At 45.5% G+C, this 22,264-nt stretch overlaps 1 protein-coding gene across 1 annotated transcript in view; it reads right to left on the minus strand.

The window, feature by feature from the left end:
* phactr3b (phosphatase and actin regulator 3b) overlaps positions 1-22,264 on the minus strand; it is a gene marked incomplete at its 5' end in the record, with an annotated part of 46,048 nt that overhangs the window by 4,326 nt on the left and 19,458 nt on the right. Inside the window, 6 exons of the mRNA XM_080845530.1 lie at positions 17,146-17,299; positions 18,260-18,450; positions 19,337-19,535; positions 19,810-20,049; positions 20,775-20,918; positions 21,424-21,498. Coding sequence (XP_080701656.1) covers positions 17,146-17,299; positions 18,260-18,450; positions 19,337-19,535; positions 19,810-20,049; positions 20,775-20,918; positions 21,424-21,498 — 1,003 coding nt within the window. The remainder of the gene's footprint in view (positions 1-17,145; positions 17,300-18,259; positions 18,451-19,336; positions 19,536-19,809; positions 20,050-20,774; positions 20,919-21,423; positions 21,499-22,264) is intronic.

Consider the following 22,264-nt stretch of genomic DNA (forward strand, 5'->3'; position numbering starts at 1 on the left):
CCTAAAAGAAGTGCCCCATCTCGGATCCGTACACCGCCTACAATGCTTGACTTGTAAAAACCTCCACATCAGGCAAAATAATTGAGGTATTTCCCAAAGCAGACTGTAGATCATACAAAGATTGTTTTGATATCCACTTTCATCGTGTGGTTCAGCAGGCAGTAGAATAAACGTACATAAACGTAATAAAAATGTACAAAATAGGCGTTGAAATCAAACGTAGACTGTTGTAAACACTGCGCCGAGCGCCAGGTAACTGTATGCTGGGGAGCGGGTCTCTCGCATGAGTAGTCTTTTCGATAGTCTGCCTCGCAACTGGGCTGCTGCTCTGTTGAGAGTGGTGTGGTACTACGAAGCCAGCCTCCCTTTTCTCTCCTATGCATAATGAGGAAGGCGTTCTGCGAGAATTTCTCACGCACGCTCGGTAGGACCCACTAGAAATACTGCAGCAGTAGGGAACTCAGGCTTCCCCATCTCCTAAACAGACGTAGCCACGCTTCGTTATTTGTGTTGCTATGCTGTGCTGGCAACCAATAAAATACCGTTTGGAATTTAATCAACAAAGCAGTGCCCACATGTAAATAACGTTCCTGCTTTAACCACAAACATTTGAATCCTAACAACATCAATATTTTAAATTACAAATCTACATTTTATAATAGTTTAAAAAAAAGAATGACTGATATTAGTCCTATACACCACTCATGCCATCGGGTACAGAGTTGTGCAGTAAACTAATACTGTTGTAATACAAATAGTGTTTAAAAAAAATAATGAAACTGTAATGCAACCACACATGTAACACTTCTAGCCTATTAACACATCTTGATGCTGAAATCCAGTTTCGATCCTCAGTTCAATTAATTCAGTAACCTTGATGAATAGCCATTCTGCTTGGGTCTTGTAAAGAGATACAACACAATCACCAGCGTAATTAGTGGTGATCCCGTGTTAGTTAACGTGATCATGTATTTCACACGAAGACAACATCTGACTGCTTAGCTGGAAGGCATTGCTTAAATGCTTCAGCTGAATGAGATTCCTGTCAATGAACCACACCTCATGCATTCTAGAATTCCTCACGAGACTCGGGTGGGGTCTGTCGGACAGGGTCAACAACACCCTTCCACCCCCACCGTAAAACCCCAGACCTATGTTACTTCAAAACAAAAGTCTTCTTTGTTGACGACTTATTTCCCACTGCTTTTATTTCATTATACTTTAATTTATTTCTGCTTATTACTTTTTGTGTTCACTTTCTTTTTACTTGTGGTCTCTGGTTACAACCTACAGCAGTAGTTCTCAAACTGTGGCACCAGTGGTACACGGCTCCCTTTTGGTGGTACTCAGACAGTTTCCCCATTTTTTTATGACTAGGATATTAATCATTAAATACATATAAAAATCATTTAAAACAACTAGATCACTATAATTTAAGTTTGCTATTTATCTGAGCCATGCTCATTCTCCTGATCAGGCATTACAGTGAGGTAATAACACTTAATTCCTAACGCGCACAGGCTACCGAAGGTGAATGACAGTTACAATGGTGGTACTTTGAAAGCCAAATATTTTCTGAGGTGGTACTTGAAATGTTTGAGAACCACTGACCTACAGTACTTTTGTGCAGCAGCCGTTGTTTTGAAGCGTGCCACGTAAATACAGTTCCACATGCCGGGCACCAAGAGAGCTCTCTCATTTCAGAACAAACGAAACAACAGCGCTACACAATCAGGGACACATGTGTGTGCCCATTACCCTAAGTGACACATCCCAATTAAGGAGACACATCAGTTTATCGAACACTGTGTCTGTCTGAGTCGTCCCGTGAGAGGGTTATTGATGGGGGTCCACGGGGCAGGGACAGAACGGATGGGCAGGATGATTCATGCAAACTACAGGGCTGGGAGACGGAGACACTGTGTCCACAATTCTAAGGGAAAGGCTTAATTTTCGCCTGCTCAATGGAAAAATGAGAGTGACAAAAAAAACAAAAAAAACAATGAAAAGATCGTCACAGTTCATAATGAGTGCATGTTATTTTTAGGCGCAGTATTTGGCGCCTCTCCTGGAAATATGAGGTGTGTGTGGTGGACACCTGGGATCTGTAATCCAAAATAAGCAGGCCATCCTGAGAGGGGATCAGCTGTGCGAGGGCATCCAGAATGGACGCTTTGTGACGAAATAAGCACAGCTGATGAAAAGTACAAGAGGTGCCGTAGATTTTTTATTTTTTTTTCCTCCATCTTTTTTTAAAACTCAAATCAAGGCAACTTCCCCGGGGCCCTCAAAACTCACAACGCTCCCACGCATAGGAGATAAAGTTCAAAATTCAGGGGATTGAAGCTAACAGAGCTAGCAAAGCCACCATAGCTAATCTGTGGTTAAGGCATCACTTCACCAAATAGCACAAAAGCCCAACCCTTTCTCTGTACATATCTCTGGAATCTGTTGGCTATGTTATACCAAGTGGACAATCTACAAGACAACCTAACCGTGCAACACAAATGCACTCTCACATAGATGGGCTCAAAGCCACCCTGCCGGAAGTCTCTGTGATAGTTTAGGGACAATGCCAAAGCTCCTTGGATCAGAATGTGTGCAGTGAGCTGGGGAGCAGGCCGAGCCATCGACATGTCAAAGCGATGAGCCGGCCCCGGTAGCAGGGCGAGATGGCAGTGTCGGGGCAGTGCCACCCATCAGGAAGAGGGCCGGATGAGTCAGGACTCACAGGCTGTGGACCGCAACTGCCCACTGAGCTGTGGGCTAATGCTCATCTTCATCTCATTCTGGTCCTCATGTCTATGTGTGTGTGTGTGTGTGTGTGTGTGTGTGTGTGCATGTGTGTGCGTGTATGTGTGCATGTGTGTGCATGTGTGTGCGTGTGTGCGAGAGAGAGGAGTGAGTGAGTGTGTGTCCAAGTGCACAAGAATGTGTGTATGCATGGGTGTATATATAATATATAATAGGTAACTATTTGTGTGTGTGTGTCTGTGTGTGTATAAATGGAAAGGCTGTGAGTGAGTGTGGGGGTGTGAGCAAAATAGAGATAGACAGTGTGTTTGTGTCTACGTGTGTGTATAAGATTCTACGTGTGTGTTTCAAGTTTTTTGAAAAGCTGGCCAATGGGATGGGGACTGCCCCAGGGCTGCGGTTGCCAGGGACCATTACCACTGTCTGAGTTTATCCTCCAGCCCTGATTGGCTGGTGTTCATGGAACACCCTGCAGTCTAGGTCACGGCATCGTTGAGTGCATCCTCAGTGTTGACCGGCGTGTCAACCCAAGTAATAAACGGCAAGGTCGGTGATTGACACCCAGTCACCTCCATGTCAGTTGTCGATTTAAAGCTTTGCTCTAATCGATTCACTCCCTTCAAGTCCTCAAGTTGAACAATTACAAGATGCCAAATAGTAACAAAAAAAAGTTACAGTAACCGGCAGTTGTGTTTTAAATACTCTCCTCCCTGGCAAGTCAAACAGACAGCTATGCCTTTATAGCGGCTATTTCAGAGCCTTTGACAAAAAGGTCACCTGTTCAGACATTATTTTAAGCATTCGTCAATAATTCATCAAAGCCCTTAGTCTGAACCGCCCCAGAGCTGCCATTTATCCTGACCCAGCATGCATGCATAAGATCAGAAGGTTTAGGAGCCCTGTGACTGTCCCTGTCCCTTGGATCACCGCGGTAGGGCCACCATGACGCCCACTTCAAACCGCCTGTGCCGGTCACTCTCTCTGAAACGTGCCGTGGTCTTAGCCCACTTTAAAGGGTTTAGGGCGATCAGATTACAAATCAGATCGCAGACGGTCTGCCAACACAGAGGCCTAATTCTGGGAGACACATTTTCAGAGAGTTGGTAAATGCGCTTAGCGTTATAAATCTAGAGCGTTATACACTAAATAAATAAACTAAACAAATAAATAAAGAAATATGAGGAGAAGAGCTTAAGGATTAGGGTGGAAAGCATAAAGGCGTCTTGCCAAAACATAGTATAGATTAAGTCTGTCCATTAGCAACCTACAGAGCGGTTCTTTTTTCCCCCAACAATCAATTTCCAGATGCTAACCACTGTTACTATAAAAAGAACACATTGACTGTATGATCTATTACTTTGACACATTGTACATTCAACAAATGATTTTTATTTTTATTTTTTCCTCAAATTATTTTCTCCTGTTGAACATCGTTATATGATATATGAAAGTTTTTTTGTTAGGATGAAACTGAGACCATGTCTATTTCCATTTGTCAGACATTGATTGCAAGCACATGAGGTGATGTCTGATTGACCTGTCCGTCACATGCGCACCCAGCTGCAATGACGAGCAGAGATCCTATTACACATGGAAGCAATCGGTGGCTAAAATAAAAATGTAAAATTAATACCAGGGCAACACTGTCCTGCCCCTAAGCTCAACCATCTAACCACATGTACTCTCACTCCCTATACACCTCCGCTTGTCTTCATCTTTCAGGAGTGCCATTAGTGTGATCTTTTGTGCAGGGGCAGAGAGGTGTCCCAGAGAGGGACAACATGCAATTTCAAAGAGCGCTAATTTCGGGAGGGCTGTGGATTTGTAATTTCCAGCACGTACGTCATTAGCGTTACTTTAGCATCTCTGGCTGCAGCAGTGGGAATAGGGATGCGGCCTCGCATGATTCCTGGTAAGCCTAGATTAAATGTGAATAAGGACACAACAAAAACGGAGCTGTTGTGCAAGCAGTAAGGTCAGCACCCCATATCACATGTGACCTCAGTGCCCATGTGACAAACAAAATATGGCCAAAATATGATCAGATACTCTGGTTTCACATAGGGGTTCTCCGGAAACTATTGCATCAGTGGGAACGAAGGGGCTTATAAAAAGAAAGAACACACGCTGCAGATGCGTTAGACATCAGGGCGAGGAAAGCAGGCTTTCCTGAAGAGCTGACTTTTTTTCGATCAACACAAAACATACTCCCAACCGGTGAGAAGGTGAGAGAGGACACAAATAAGACACAAGCAAGATTCTTGGAAGATGACATGATGTATAATGATGTCATTCTTGGAAGAATTACAACAGGAACAATACTTCCTCTAAATTTACCCTAACCCTTTTCTGGGTGACGGCACTTCCCTGAAACCGGAAAGGTGGAAACATCCACTGGAAAGAAATGAAGGAGGAAGAGAAACAGCTCTGAGACCACGGAGGCGTTCTTTAATGGCAGCCCTAATACAATAAAGCACCTGGGATCCGATGATCCCAGCCAACGCACGTTCTTAATAAAGCCTTGAAAACTGCTCCGACTCCCCAAATGGGCTTGAAATGAGAGTACATTCGGTCAAGAACCAGTACGCTATGTACACTAACCTTGGGGATGCCAACCTGTTTGTTCTGAACACTTACCAGCACAAAAACAAGGACAAAAATGAAGAGAAGAGAGGGGGAAAAACACAGAAATTGCTTTTCACAGACCTGACAGGAAACAGTGGAGTGGAATGATTTGAGGACAAGGCTCACACAGGGCTAATTGTACACTTCTCTTAATGTGGATGGGGAGTGGGGTGGGGGTGGGGGTGGTGTGAGGTACCCAAGGAACCCCCAACAGAATGCTGATTAATATTTCAGCCGCAAAGACTCAACTTGTCTGCAGTGACACTAGAACAACAATTAGCCACTATTGACCTGCCGAGGTTGCCTAGCAACTACGTGTGGCACTAAGTGTTGTGAAGACAGCCCTCCTGAGGAGCCTTCCACTGGCACGAGCATGGTGGTGGAGTCGTGAGCAGTGAAAGGTCTCATAGGTCTCATAGTCTCAAGCTATGATTAGTCAAACCAGTGTTTATGAGTGTTAGTCCTACCAAAATGCTAAATGCTTTTGTGCTCTGAAAGCTTCTTTCTTGAGAAGAGCAAGAAAAACTGGAGACACTGGTTGATGACACAGATCCCTATATCTCTGCTTGGAGAGAATGGTAAAAGCTAAGCCATTGTGTTTCTCCCTCTATACCCATCTTACTTTATAAGACAGGGAGGAGTAGGCTATGGCAGGAAAAGCCAAAGCTAGAGAAGAAACCCATATACTATAGTATACACATTACAGTGAGCAACTCCTAAATTAACCAGTACGGCATGTGTGTGTTTGTGTGTGTGTGTGTGTGTGTGTGTGTGTGGGTAAATGTGTGGAGACCCAAACTGAGCAGCTGTGTGTGGGCGCCTGCTATTTGTGCCCCACTCGTGCTGCCATCGGGAGCAGCTCCATCAGACGCCATACCCCAGCTGTCCTCATCAGCAGTCTGTGCCACCACCCCATCACATGCTGCAAGCTCCGAACACTCCTACACCACCCCACTCAAAATTCCTCAGAATCAACCCCCACCTACTTACTACCAACATCTTACTACTACTGTTCTCCTCCCCCCTCCACTCAAGGAGACGTGTGTGTGTGTGTGTGTGGGGGGGGGGGGGGTTGGCGCGTGTGTGTCTGTGTGAGCCTGTCTATGCATTATTCAGCAGCCTGCTCTGAGCAATGTTACAGCCACAGCTCGTCTCCAATAGGAGCGCGGCGCGGCTCTAGGGCGGGTTTGCGGAGGGCTATTGATAGTAAGGTCAGGACCGCCAGGGACCAGTCAGATGGCAGTCACATGCCCGTGAGAGGAAAGGAACAAGAGGAAATTGATTTGCTGCGGGGGCTTCACCACGACGATGGATGGAGTAAAAGATGGAAAGGGGGGGGGGGGGGGGGGTTTGCTGTGGCCAATGTAAAAGAGAAGGGGGGGCGGGGGGCAGCAGGCAATTTTCTGGCACAGCCAAGGTAGCAACAGAGGCAGCGTGACGTGGAGCATTGATCAAGGGATTCTGCCGCAGTTTTTCAGCCCCGGTTGCAGACGTTGCAGGGGCTATTTTTAGAACCGGGAGGGGGTTTCCCCGCCAGAAGTCCCACCCACTGCACTGCATTCTGGTGCAATCCGGCACGACTACAATACCTCCCTGGCTTACAGTAACCATGTTACACAATAACATGTAAGAATAGATCTGAAACACGATGCCCATCACTCACATCAAGGTCTCCGCTGATTGAGTTTCATTAATCAACACCCCTGAGCACCATTAACACCACAGCACCAGTCACGCAGCACTGTCTCGTGTAGATAACAATGTACATAAAATACTTCAAAAAGAGAGCGCTACAATAAAGACATGCTTGCCCATAGGGCACACAACAAGGACTGTTTAAACCATTTTGTACTGCTTTTAACAGGCATTGGGATGCAGTGCGTGATTACGCACATTACATAATTTACACCACATTAGTAGTGATGAGAAGACCAACTGCGATTTATGGAGGGAAATACTGCATGTGATCAGTTAGGATTAGTTAGTTATCTTGAAAAATAGTTTGTTGTTGCAATATTTTAGATTGGGCAGTTTCATTTTAATAACACAACTAGATGAATGGAACAACCCAACCCAATTTAATTTGCACAACTAGATGAAAAGTGAAAATTCGACCGAAACCCAATTAAGTTTTGACATCATAATCACTGTCCGCTATTGTGACCTATATCCAGCGTAACCATACATTATTTATGCACGGCAATATGTCAAATATCAGGAACATGGAGGAGATATTCACCTCCAAGGCAACTGTTTGAAATGTAGGTGCTCACCTCAAACGGTGAGGACAGAGGCTGACACCAAAATAGACAGCCCAAACTCGGAGGCTCTCTGGGGCAGTGGACTCTAATAACCTGACCCAACAAGCCTCCTCCACAGCTGGTCTGGGTCCGTACGGGAGATGGAGCAGGAGGACAACAGAACCGGGAGAATTCTCATTCCAGTTCTTTCTCTTGCTTCAATTACGGTCCCTGCTCAGCTGCGGAGGCTCAGCCTGTTGCTTAGTGAGGGGGACTCGGCCTGTTGCTCTACGGGCGGGGGCTCTCTCCACTGCCACCATGGGTCCATGGAGGGATTGGCATTCTAAAGCTTATGCCAGGTTTTTTGCTCAGCTGCTCGGTCTCTCAGAGGACAGGCTGCATGTGAAGATACACAGCTGTTCCCGTCCCCCAACACACACACACACACACCTCCTCACTATCCCCCCAACACACACACACACACACTCCTCCTCACTATCCCCCCCAACACACACACACACACACACACATCTCCTGACTATCCCCCCAACACACACACACACATCTCCTGACTATCCCCTCAACACACACACCTCCTCACTATCCCCCCAACAAACACACACACACACACCTCCTCACTATTCCCCAACAAACACACACACACACACCTCCTCACTATTCCCCAACAAACACACACACACACCTCCTCACTATCCCCCCCTTACTTCTCTCGGCCCCTTTAAGTCTCCAGGAGGCCCTCACAGCCGCCCCCCTCAGACCCCCCAGCACCATCACATGTAGACCAGCATGGAAGCCTGCTGACCGGACAACACCGCCTCCCCTTCACGTTGGCACAGACAGTTGATTGTGAAACTGTTCCCTGAACAGAGCCAAGATATCTAATTTTGGGTTTTGGACCACAGCATGGGCACTCCATTCAATGGTTTCAGAATACTTAAACAGAAGCCCTTCAATTTCATTCGATCCTGTTTCTATTTCACATCCCACGTCTGCCATGTTCAGAGAGCTGGGTTCCACTTCAGTGATCCTTTCAGTAAGGGGATGTACAGACAAGCAGCCAGAAAAACGAAGGAAGGAATAACTGAAAACAGGGGGAAGGAATAAAATAAAATGGAGGGAAGGATGAACAGATTCAATAAGCTCACTATGGATCAGAAAACAGAGGGAAGGAGACAGAGAGTTTCAGAGGTCAAATCTCTTTTTAGTGATCTTCCATAGTTTCCTGATCCATAGTTTATTCTCCATGCTACCCATTGTTCAGCTTGTTAGAGTGATGTCGAGTACATAGACTAACTACAGAAGAGTGTCATAGCGTCCCAACCTATGAATGAGAGTCAGTTGTCTAGGCTGTCAGCTGGCCTTGACGGCCTGTATGTCTCTCTCCGACAGGCAGACAACAGACATGAAGCCCCGGGGAGACACTACGCTGTTAGCGGAGCCGCAGGGTGACCTAGCACCTGAACTCACATGCCTGTGGTGTCGTTAAGCGGCAGCCGCTTACTGAGGGGATCCCTTTATGCTCTCTGGGACGACTGAGCCACTGTGTTCACGGGAGTGAGTGACGACCTGACCCCACACACAGTACCATTTTTTTTTAACGTGTGGGTCGAGTAAGGTAGAACTGGTCTAATCAACAAGATCGAGGTCACTGAGATGACATATGCACAGACATCAAATGGAGATGCAAACAAATTTCAAACAAATTTCCAGCATTTTTGCCATCATACAGCTAGTGCTTAACCGTTTTTTCCCCCAAGAGTAATCCATTCAGGCCTACGAAAACACTCACAAACAACCTGCCATTGTGCAGTTCTAGGTGCTGTGCTTTACTGACGGCCAATCACTAGCATTCTCAGTCCAATGAAACATGAAGGTATGAGTAACTGGCCTGTGACCTCTAATCAATATGTCAAAAACCCATGGACACCGTACGTCCAGCATAATCACGGAATTTGATTAAGCTGTCAGACTATGCAATTTAACTGATGAATGTATGTAAATACAATGACAATAAAGGCTTTTCTATTTCTATAAAACTATTCAAAACTCAACAAAAACAACGCATTGCAACAAAGCAACGATGCATGCGTTTTAACACTGCATCATAACCCGATGCGGTTTGGTCCCCACACCAGTGGAACAATTTGTACTTCTCTGATACCCTGACACAACCTGGATATGGCAAACACTGGAATAATCTTTATTCCCTGTCCTAGGGGCGTTCGCTGTGTCACAGCGGGGGAAATATTTACATTGGCCTGGCCCTGGGAGGAGGCTGTGGTGTTTGACTGGAGAGATCAATTGACTCCCACACAGCAGTGCTGTATAGGTGGGAGGGACCCTGGTCGCGGAGGGTGGATCCTCAACATGCATCACTCCCCAGATCCAGAGATCTCACCCGCCCTTGTGTGTGTGTGTGTGTGTGTGTGTGTGTGTACGTGCGTGTGTGTGTGTGTGTGTATCTACATGTGTGAATGTGTGTGTGTGTGTGTACGTGCGCGTGTGTGTGTGTGTATCTACATGTGTGAATGTGTGTGTGTGTCTTTACATGTATATGTGTAAGCGTGTTTGTGCATGTGTGCGTGTGTGCATGTGTGTGTGTGTGTGTGTGTGCATGTGTGTGTGTGTGTGTGTGTGTGTGTGTGTGTGTGTGCATGTGCATGTTACGTAATGAGCGGGGGGGGGCGCAACCTGGCTTTACGTAAGTTGTTTGTCCAAGGCAGGCTGTGCGGGACATTTCTTTTCATGTCTCATACATGGCTCTGGCTTCACAACGATGTGGTGAGGAGCCCCCTCCGGTTGGGGGGTGCAGGTCACCTGTGATAACACAGACCCCCCCTCACACACACATACACAAACAGACTGAGAGTGTCTGCACTTCTGCATGTCCTTGAACAACCTGCTCATAAAGACTGAGAGTGGAGAAGGCTAGGTTCTTACAGAACATTACAATACATTGTATTTAATCATATAATTATTATCAATCAAATAATATTTTCAACATATGCGACATAAAAACAACCATGAGCCCCCTTGCTGGATGTCACTTCAGCCTCACAAAGGAGAAGGGAGAGAGACTACAGAGAACTATTTCACCAGTATGTTGCTGTGTCAGTACTGAGGGGTGAGGTGTGTGTCAGTACTAAGGGGTGAGGCTGTGTCACTACTGAGGGGTGAGGTGTGTGTCAGTACTGAGGGGTGAAGCTGTGTCACTACTGAGGGGTGAGGCTGTGTCACTACTGAGGGGTGAAGCTGTGTCAGTACTGAGGGGTGAGGCTGTGGGCGAAGCTCAAACACAAGCTGGTAGTATTATCAATATAGCAACAAATTAGAGATTTTACACAGATTCCCTTTGAAAGAGCATTCCCTTCATAAACCAGTGCTGTGGTTGAACAGCTGTTACATACTGTTTTACATTGTGCATGCCAGGTGCATACATGGCTATTAGGCAAAACATGGCTGTTGCTGTTATGCGCACACGTTTAGCAGAGTTCTGCAAGTTTCTGAGCTGTTGAACGTCGTTGTGAGTGTTTAGCCAAAGCCAAGCGCCCGCGCAGGTCCACGTGTCTCACGTGACGTGTGGCAGATTCAGGAGATGTTTCGAGTGCTTTTACGGGATTGTGATATTGGCACGTGCTAAGAAATAGAAGGGTGCTCTCAGAAATAACAGATAGCACCCATGTATTTTGCCAACTCACAGGCATTGTGCTTAGCACCCACATGTAAGATGCCATGGGTGTGGGTGCATAAAACATTTGCGGGAGACAAGGTACGGTGCAGAATGACAGTGTTTGTTTCTGTGTGTGTGTGAGAGAGAGAGTATAGTGTGTGCGCGTTTGTGTTTGTGATGGTTTCTAAGGTGGTTACTGGACGTGCATTTGTAGTCAGCATATAATTATGTTTATGATACATGTTAATTAGGGGTGGGAATCTCTTGGCACCTCACGATTCGATTTGAAATCGATTCAGAGGTCAACGATTCGATTTGAAATACATTATCGATTATCGATTTTAAATCGATTTTGTAATAAAAAAAAAAAACACATCGATTTTATGTTGAAATGCAAGCTGCATCGACTATTGCATTGCTCATAGAAAGTCAAAATTGTGACCATTAAATGCTTTTTCTCTAATAAAGCAAATAGAGAAGGTAATTCATCTGCTGATTTTCTTTAATTATCAAACACAAAGTAGGAAGTGATTTTAGACTCTGAGTTGCAAACTCAAATGATTCAATAATAATAATAATATCTTTATTTTGTATTGCGCTTTATCAGATACCCAAAGTCGCAGATTATAGAGTCATAGAGGGGGGGGGGGGGGGGGTAGTACAAACAGGGGGGACAACACAAGCATACACAGCACAAAAAGAAAACAGAGTTTTGAGATGGGGGACAGTACAAGAAGGACACATTTACATTTACAGGCAAAGAAGGGGGGGGGGGGGGGTATTACAGACAGGGGGGACAACACAAGCATACACAGCACAAAAAGAAAACAGAGTTTTGAGATGTAACAGGGGGTAGAAGTGTAGGCCGTTGGGTAATGGTGGCTAGGGATAGGGAAGATCATAGGCTTGGGTGAAGAGGTACGTTTTGAGGCGGGACTTGAATGTTGTGAGTGAGGGAGAGTGGCGATAGTCGAAATGCATCGATAATCATGTTATCGGTTTCGAATTGATAATCGATAATCAATCGATAATTGCATTTCAACATAAAATGGATGTGTAAAAAAAACGATTATCAATTCTAAACCGATAAAACGATTATCAATCCATTTCGACTTTTAAAACATTCGAGTTTGCTACTCAGAGTCTTTGCTACACTTCCTACTTTGTGTTTGATAATTAAAGAAAATCAACAGATGAATTACCTTCTCTATTTTTTATTAGAGAAAAAGCTTTTTCTTGTCACAATTTTGACTTTCTATGAACAATCCAATAATCGATGCAGCTTGCATTTCAACATAAAATGGATGTGTAATTTTTTTTAAATTACAAAACTTTTCTGAATCGAGAGATAATCGTTTTAGAGAGAATCGACAAAAATCGAATAATCGATTTGTTCCCCCACCCCTAATGTTAATGGTTTTTGTAATAAATGAATGTGTATGTTAAATCTCTGGGGTAGGTACAGGTGTGTGCGCTTGTAACATGTGGTGTGATGGTGTGTAGGGAACATGGCGGCTCAATGTGTGTGCGTGGGTGATTACACGTGTGTGTGTGTGTGTGTGTGTGTGTGTGTGCGCTGTATGTGTGTAAAGAGTATGTCGGACAAGTTTCACCCAAAGCTGGGATGATCCTGCTCTCTACGTGCTATTTCTCTCCTTTTAGAGAACAAGCGTTTGGAGAGTCATGCTTTAATTGCTTATGTCTTTATCGGATACCTGTGGCTCAGTACAATAGCACCTCAGGGCCCTCTGTCAAACCTTAGCTGAGGAGGCCCAGCACATTTACTCTCACTCTCTCCCTTGCTCGTTCTCTCTCTCTCTCCCTCCCTTCTCCTCTTGCTCTCTCTCCCTCCCTTCTCCTCTTGCTCACACTCTCTCCCTTCTCCTCTTGCTCACACTCTCTCTCCCTTGCTCTCTCTCTCTCTCCCTCCCTTTTCCTATTGCTCACACACACTCACTCTCTTTCTCTCCCCCTATTTCTCACCCTTTCTCCCTCTCCTTATTTCTATCTCTCCGCACTGCCTTAATCTTCCTCTAATTAGCGCCCTCTGTCCTGATCTTGTATGGACGGCTCCTCGCAGCAGGGATACAGCAGGGCCTCTCTCTCTCTCCTTCTCTCTTCTTCTTTCTTTCTCCCTCCCTCCCTCTCTCTCCCAGCAGGAGCGAGGCTAACCATGGATACAGGACCCCTCGCTCGCTCTCTCTCTCTCTCTCCCAGCAGGAGCGAGGCTACCCATGGATACAGGGCCTCTTAGTAGACAGCGGGGGTTACAGAAGAAGAGGAGGTGGCCTTGAGGAGGTGGGATGTTTTCATGCCCCCGTTCTTTCCTTTGTTTCCCCTCATTCCAGCTGTTGATGAGCTCCAACTGAGTAGTCGCAGGTCTATTTTGAGCCCCTGATCAGATTGCAGACAAAAAAAAATGTCCGCCCTTTAATTTTTAATTCACACCTTTTACCAGATCAGAGCGAGAAAAAAACATGGAGGGTGGAGAGGGAGGCAAGACACGAGAAAGAGAAGAAAGAAACACAAAGAAAGAAAAGAAACGAGTGTTCCACCAGGCTGATCGCTGTGGACGGGGTTCCGGTACTAACGCTTCAAGGAACAAATAGTGGGGTGGCACCAGAAACAGCACATCCATCTCGGAGCAATTACAGTATGTGAGCAAGCAGCGTGGGCAGGCCAGAAATAGACCAGCCAACGACAGGCTGACTCCCACTGGTGTACTTAATTGACAGGAGGTTAATTCGGGAAAAATCTATTGCTTACTGCAAAGGCAGCTTGGGACGACGTGTCTCTGAAATGCAGAATGCCTCAGTGCTGAATTAACATATATTAGCCTCATGCCCGGTTGAGTTTCTCCCCTTTAAAACCCTATAGGAAGCACATTTGTGCCTGAATCTAAATTGAAATGAAAAAGGAATATGTATCAAAACACTGCACCTGTCATAGCATTTAGATGATTAAATTAGGCCTTTTGATCTCTACTAGAAATAGATAAGCTTTGTTTCCGCATGGAGAGTAATGGTAAGAGAGCAGGCTTAACGCTTCCATCTCCTCACGATAACACACACATGAATTACACACTGAGTCATGGCATAATCTTGTGTGAAGCACCACAACACCGGGATCAATAGAAACACAACTAATCAGATGCTTAATCCTCACAAATCCCTGAAAAGGTCCCCAAATAACATTTATATAATTCTGGAAACATGATGACAGACTCTCCTCTAGTAGCTTCCTGGCTGTTATTTAAAAAATTAAAAAAACACACACACATCAACATGAATGAGCAGACTACGTGTGGTAGCAGTCTGGCTCCCCCTAATGGTAGGATGAGTGGGCAGAGGGACATATCAGTTATGGGGGTCCTGTTGAAGCATTTCATGCATATGAGTAAAAAATGTGTAGACAGAGCAGACAAACAAGAACATTTTAGTTGTGTTTTTGTTGTGTTTTTGATCTTTTGCTGCATGCACAGCTTCTTTGTCATGTGGATTTCGACTGTTCAATACATCTCATTCATGTCTGCTGTAACTGTTGTTTACTAGTGCCCTAGTGTAACTTGTCACCTCAGCATTTAGTTTTCAAAGAAAAGGTAGACGTGGGCCTTGAGGTGCCTTATTGTTTCATTGAAACTCATTTCATGGGCTTCATTATTCCGAACCATTATTTCCGATGACATTATTTGTTTGGCTACGGTTTTCTCATGTTGTAACTAGAGTGCAAGTGCAACTCTTCATTTCTATGCTATTTTATTTGCATTGAAACGCAATGCGTTCTTTTCAAAGCACTTTGTCGGGGAAAGACAAGACAGAAAAACAGACTGGTGGAGGTGACTTTCATTGTTCCATTGACACCCAGTCCATGGACTGTCCATGGACTATATTATTCCTAAACTCTATGAAATTCTTTATCGTCCAATGAGAATGCACAGCCAAAGATGCAATACCATACAGGCACTAGCCACAACCGGTGACACTCCTGTGAAGTGGTGCTACTGCACAACCCACAGGACCACAAGGAAAACTGCACTTTGCGGTATGAAGAATTCAGCCCTCTAAATTGTCGTAGACTACACACACCACCTTCTAGAGATTGAGGGTGTGCTTCTGGCTTTGATAGAGACTGCACACACCACCTTCTAGAGATTGAGGGTGTGCTTCTGGCTTTGATAGAGACTGCACACACCACCTTCTAGAGATTGAGGGTGTGCTTCTGGCTTTGATAGAGACTGCACACACCACCTTCTAGAGATTGAGGGTTTGCTTCTGGCTTTGATGGAGACTGGTCTCTACGACAAACCTGCACACCCCATATTATTTTCAGACTCAACCAAGTCTTCTGGATTTCCAAACCCACTTGTTCTCATTTGCGTGACTGGTTTGCGTGACTAATTGTTCGCTTTGCAATAACACTTGAGTACATTCTGACATGTTTTAGCCCGTCCCAGGGGCACTTGTTGAAGATGCTGACCTCGAGTTGAGTAAGAGTCATTCTGACTGAAGGAGCGGTCAACATGAATGACAAAACGCAGAGTGCCATACATGGTCATGTAGGCCAGCTGTATATTTTACTGGGTTGGCATGACTAGTAATGTGTGGTGGCACATTTGACATTAGTGCCAGACTCCATCACATCACTCTTGTTGGGGGGACCCTATCATTCTGCTTACGGCCCTCGACACTGAGGCAAAACTGACACTGGACATTCCCAGAAGTATTCAAAAGAGAAGACATTGAATCGACAGACATGGCTCGACTGCCGTGGTGGCAAGATGGCAAAATTATGCAACAGAAAAATCAAACGAAACTACACTCAAACAAAATATAGACTGTCTGCATTGTAATTATTTGATTTCATTAACAATTGCCTACAATTGTCACAGCTCTGAGTGAAATGAGGGCATACAGGTCTTCCGTGATGAGGGTAACCAGAGAGACTTTGAGAGACTAATGTATGTTGTTGTGTGTTGTATGTCTTGTGGGTTGAAGGGGAGGGGGCAGGTGATGCAGACTTGGAAAGACAGCAGTAAGGTGGTTACATAAGAACGGGTTAGAGAGACGGGGGGAGACTAGGGCAGGGGGAGGGCAGACAACTGGGTGAGGGATCAGAGGGGGGTGGGGGGGGTGGAAAGAGCGAGGAACAGAGGAAAAGGATAGGGGGATGAGAGAGAAGAGTCAGAGTCAAAAGGGAAAGGAGGAAGATAAGAAAAGAGGAGGAAGATGGGTAGGAGGAGGCAGAGTAAGCACAGGAGCAGAAGAAAGTGGGAGAGGGTAAAAGGCAGAAGAGTACAGAGGAAGATGAGGGTTGAAAGAGAGCAGAGAGAGGATTTTGGGGGAGCATGTAAAAAAAAGTCTGAAATATAATAGTTCATGGGAAGAAAGACTGATTCAATTGGGAGTTATGACCTGCCAAATGCTGTAACACAATTATGCTTGATGCGTTTTCTAATGTACAGCGAACTCTGGGTATTAAATTCTGGTCTAGTCTTTGTAGACAGCGTAGGAAAGAGGGAGAAGAGGGTGACACGGGACATTAAGACAGAGAAGGGGGGGGGGGGGGGGGGTGTGAGAGGGTGGAGAGGAGAGGACATGAGAACAGTAAAGATGAGTGTGGGAGGACAGACGGAAATATAGATGAAGATGAATGAAAGAAATAATCACATGAGAGGAGAGGAGAGAGGGGAGAGGAGAGGAGAGAGGGGAGAGGAGACAGGGGAAATAAAGCCCAGAGGTAAATCAGAGGGGTCTGGCCACTGAGGGAGACGGGTGAAGGCAGAGGGAAGTGGAGGAGGGGGTTCTGGGGGGGGGGGGGGGGGGCGCTGCCTCTTACTTGGCCAGCTTCGTCTCGATCTGCTGCCGGATTTCCTGGCGCTCCTGGTCGCTGCGCTGGGGGAAGATGTTCCGATCCTCCAGCTCCTGCTTGCTGGGCCGGTTACGCAGCTTCACGTTCAGAAGCTCCTTCCTTATCCGGCGTGGCAGGGTCCCTGCAGTCGTACAAGACAAACACACACACACACACACACACACACACACACACACACACACACACACACACACACAGAAATCAATGTGCACACAAACAAAAAAACACACACACAGAGGAAGACACTTTTAGAGTTACATTAATATAATCATAAACACACAGAACCATCACCTTTAGCAGAACACTGGCTCTCAAAATACAATGTAACATCTAGACACAACAACAACAGCAAATACCAATAGTGTGGACACTGAATGAATGCACAGATAAAGTTCCCTCTTACAGCTGAGCACATTATGATCACGGCATCAATACGATCTTCACATCAAAGCCCTGGTTGTGTTAGAGTGGAGTGCATCTCCCCTAGACTACTCTGCCTTACTCCACACAGTAAAGTTGCTATGCCCTTGTGTCTGTGTTTGGTCTAGGATAAGGATCATCTCTCCCCCCCCCCACCCCGACCCATCTATGTAACTCTTGCTTGCGCGTGTTCCGCTGACCCACATGTGGTGGCACCGGACCAGCGCCATAATGAGGCCAACAGATGTAGCTGACCAATCACATTTTCAAAGAGAGTAGGTCGAGCTGTTATAAAAGAAATTACATTTTAAAATGCCAACACGAGCCCTGAAAAGCATTTCATATTGTTTTGGATTTTGTTGTTAAAGAACAGCAACTGTTTTTCTTGTCATGGCAACGTGACTGCCCGTCACCTGAAAGGTGGGCGACATCGAGATGGTTTTGGTGGTTCAACTCTTATCAAGCAGTATATTTAAGTTATATTAAAGCAATACAAGCATTACCACCATTGGGATTTAACACAGGAAGACTGCAGGAAGACTGCTTGTAAATGCTTGCTTGTAAATGCTTGCTTGTACATGTGTACAAAACATGTGAAAGTTCACCTTTTGAACTTTCTACTAATGTAGCAAATAAAACAAAATGAGGTGACAAGACTCACCAGAGATCACAGAGTCATTCCAGCTGTCCGGGTCGTTGTAGAACTCATCTAGACGCATGTTCTCCTTGTTCTCGTCCGCCTCCTTCTTGTTCTCGCCCTCTCCACTGGGTTCCTTCTCTGTGCTGGCGGTGCGGGACAGGCGGACATCTGAACGACGCCTTGGCGAGAAGCGGACCTCTTTCCCGTGAAAACTAGAGAAGAGAAGAAATAATTTAATTTTTCTATTTCTTCATATGACATTAACACTGAGCATTGACCAGGGGAAGCCTTTCATCGGCTGGTTTAGAAGTGTGTGTGTGGGGGGGGGGGGGGGGGGGGGAGTCACTACAAGGCTGGAGAAGGAAAACAACTCACCCTTGAGGCTTAAAAGATCTCGCGTACGATCTCACCGACAACATAATGGAACTGGTATATGACCGCCTCATGTAGATACAAATTTCAAAAGACAATTTCTGGTCCTGCCGAAAAATCTCTATATATATATACTGTATATCTATGTATGTGTGTGTGTGTGTGTGTGTGTGTGTGTGTGTGTGTGTGTGTGTGTGTGTGTGTGTATGTGTGTGTTTTTGTGTGTGTGTGATTTCATGTGCCTGATTTTTTTGTGTGTGTGATTTCATGTGTCTCTGTAAAGGTCAATAGGCCACTGGGAGATAGACGTAATCCACTGTCTGCTGAAATGCAGAAGTTACTGGACTTACTCACATAACCCAGTTCACAATGGAGCATGCCTCAGACATAATGTCACACGTGATGTTAAACATCCATTTCTTCATTTGGAAGATGATTCGACCCATAGCAATTCAGTAATCTATCAGGTAAATGAGCCTATGATTTACCCTATCATAGCTCTTTTCGACCCACAGGGAACAGGTTCTTGAACCGGTTCCGTTCAGGATTTATTTGAACCTTGGTGCCATCTAGAGAACCAGCCCCTGTTTCTAATAGTTATGAGTAAAACCACAGTAATCAATGATCATCAATTCTCCGAACAGTTTAAATTGTGGTGAGCTGACCAGAATGAGACCAGTTCCCAAGTTGGAAAAGGGGCTTTAGTTGAGCCGTGGGATCACCCACCTGTCCCGACGATGCTTGGTGGCGAGGGCGCGATGCAGTTCCTCTATGATACAGCTAGGGGGCAGCTGAGGGTGCATGGCTCCCAGGTGAGGTGAGCCGGTTGGGGTGAGGATCTTCCGGTGGAACCCGTCTTTGGTGATGGTGAAGTTCCGAGGCAGGGTGGCAGGTGCAGGCTTCACAGGTTTGGACGGGGAACCTGCTATAGGCAGAGAAAGGCACGTTGTACCACTACTGACACCTCTGTGCAGGTCTGAATGGCAGAGCAATTACGTGTTATGTAGATTCTTTTAAATCTATCATATTTTAAGGGTCCATATTATATACTTTTAATTTGATGGGAATGTATTTATTAAGTTACAGTTAAGGACAGGTCAGCATTGATATGATGTCTTAATTAGCTTTTGTCAACCAGAAACTACAAATGAAGTGATCATTACTGAAGACTAGTAGAGAAGCAAAATGAGCCCACTCACCGTCCAGACTTCCCAGTCTAGTTAGCAGCTTAGCCGGGAGGCTGGGGGCCGGAGGGGTGCAGGGGTCCCTCTTGACCTGAGGTGGTTCTGCCCTGATCTCCTCCTTCCTCTCTGCACTGGCTTCAGTGGTTCCCGTGGCGATCATACTCGGCGCCTCAACAAAGGGGGCTTCCTCGACATCGTCTTCTTCAATCTGGCTGTGGTCCCCTAAAGTTTCAATGTCTTCTGTGGTGTCCCGAACTGATTAAACAGGAGAACACACACACACACACACACACACACACACACACACACACACACACACACACACACACACACACACACAGACACAGACACATAGACACACAGACACACACACACACACCACACACACACACACATACAGATCACTTTGTTTTTACTTTGTCTTTATTGGGAGTAAGACACATAAACATAATGTACATACAGTAACAGAAATATCGTACAAACATACATTGGAAAATAAGTTAACAGAAATAAATTAATTTTAAAAAAAGAAAGAAAAAGATTTTAGCAATCTCTGTCTCCACCTTGTGGCTAACAAGGGAACCTAATTTTAAATATTTAACTGTAAATTAATCGAGCATGTGCAATGTGAATGAATATCCACTGATTCACATATGTTCAAACATCCCTGCGGGTTGGTGCCCCGTTCATTTTTTGGGTGAAGTAATTTAACAATATAATTAATATACCATTCTGTATAAGATGAAAACTAAACACAATATATCACAATTCGCAATTGTTGGAAACCATTACATTTGCAAAATCGCTAAATTCGGAAGGGATACTTTACCACACACTACCACAACACTCTTATAATTTAAGTTCAGGACTTGTCATACATCAAGAACATGGTCCTCTGTGAGCTACTAACGACTACAGCCATATTCTTGGTATGCATACTTGGCCCACAAAGCTGATTGTGATTTCAGGTGGAGGCCTACCTGTGGAAGAGTTGTCCTCATCGGAACCCAGGTCATCTCCGGTGCTGGCCAGCGGTGCCATGGGGTCGTCCTCTCGCTCCTCCGCATCCGAGAACTCCTGAGTGGGGGTGCCCGCCTCTTCCCCGTCCCCCCCACAAGCAGACTCTACAGAACGCAACACAAGCATGGGTACTAATCCAATCTGTTATGCACATGACATTAAAACACACACACACACACACACACACACACACACTGGTAAACATCAACATCAACTATGACCTTAATACTCAAAATGGGGGAAACGACACTAAATGGTGCTGAAGGAAATGTCTGATTTTAATGTGCAGTACTGTTGGTTTGGATCAAATCATGAGTCTCCAACCGCATGAGTGCTTCTCTCTCACACTCTCACACTCTGTAGCTCTCTCTCTCTCGCTCTCTCTCTCACCTGAAATAGGCATCTGATATCAGCATTGAATAACAAGTGGGCACTTACATAACACTCTGTGTGTGTCTGTGTGTGTGTGTGAATGTGAGTGTGTGTGTCTCTCTCTCACACACACTACCTCTTTCTCTCTTTCTCTCTCTCTCTCTCTCTGCCTCTGTGTATGTGTGTGTGTTCATTGTTCACTCTCGCTCTCTTTCTCTCTCTGTCGGTGGGCCTCACCTGCTCCTTGATCTCCGAGACCCTTGCGGGCGAGCTCGTCTCGGTGTTGCCGTGCCGCCGTCTTCTTCTCCAGAGCTGTGTGTGGAATGACACGCAGTTCATTGACTCTTAATGAGCCGCTAATCCACCCCGCCGCCATTTAAATGAACCCGCTAGGGAGCTCATCAACACCACACGCCACTGACTCCGCCCGGCACAGTAAAGACCGCACTCCATCATCCTCTTACAACCCATTACTGCTAGCCACACTTTAGGTGCCACACATCGGCTCCCAGCGTAATAAGCTCCTGGTGTGTTGGACGATTGTGTTTACTTCATTGGACGATTGTGTTTACTCCACCAGTTCTGAGGCTCAGTCCACACAGCACATGCGATTCAAAATGTTTTTTATTTTAATGTGACATACATATTAAAAAGCATGTTTGAGTGATGTTGCTAAATGGTCTCAATGTTCATATCTAGTCAAGGCCTTTCACTTAATCTAGAACCTGAAAACCTGGAGACCTCAAACAGAGGAGTCATTGGCTTGTGTGTTTTATGCAGCTGTTTGGTTCTTAGCTTAAATGCAGTGTTCAAGAAACTTTAATTGAAGCATTGAAACATTTTTGTGTTCACAGAATACAGAAAACAGCTATCTGCCTCTGTCTTTCCACCTCTCTCTCTCTCGCTCTCTCTCCATCCCTTCCTCTCTCCCTCTCTGTCTTTCCGTCTTTCCGTCTTTCCGTCTTTCCACCTCTCTCTCTCTCTCTTTCACTCTCTCTCCCTCTCTCTCTCTCTCTCTCTCCCCTCTCTTTCTCCCCTCACCCTGCCCCCCTCACTCTCCCTTCTCCCTGTCCCCCTC

The sequence above is a fragment of the Sprattus sprattus genome (genome assembly GCF_963457725.1).
Source record: "Sprattus sprattus genome assembly, chromosome: 10".
Lineage (NCBI taxonomy): Eukaryota > Metazoa > Chordata > Actinopteri > Clupeiformes > Clupeidae > Sprattus > Sprattus sprattus.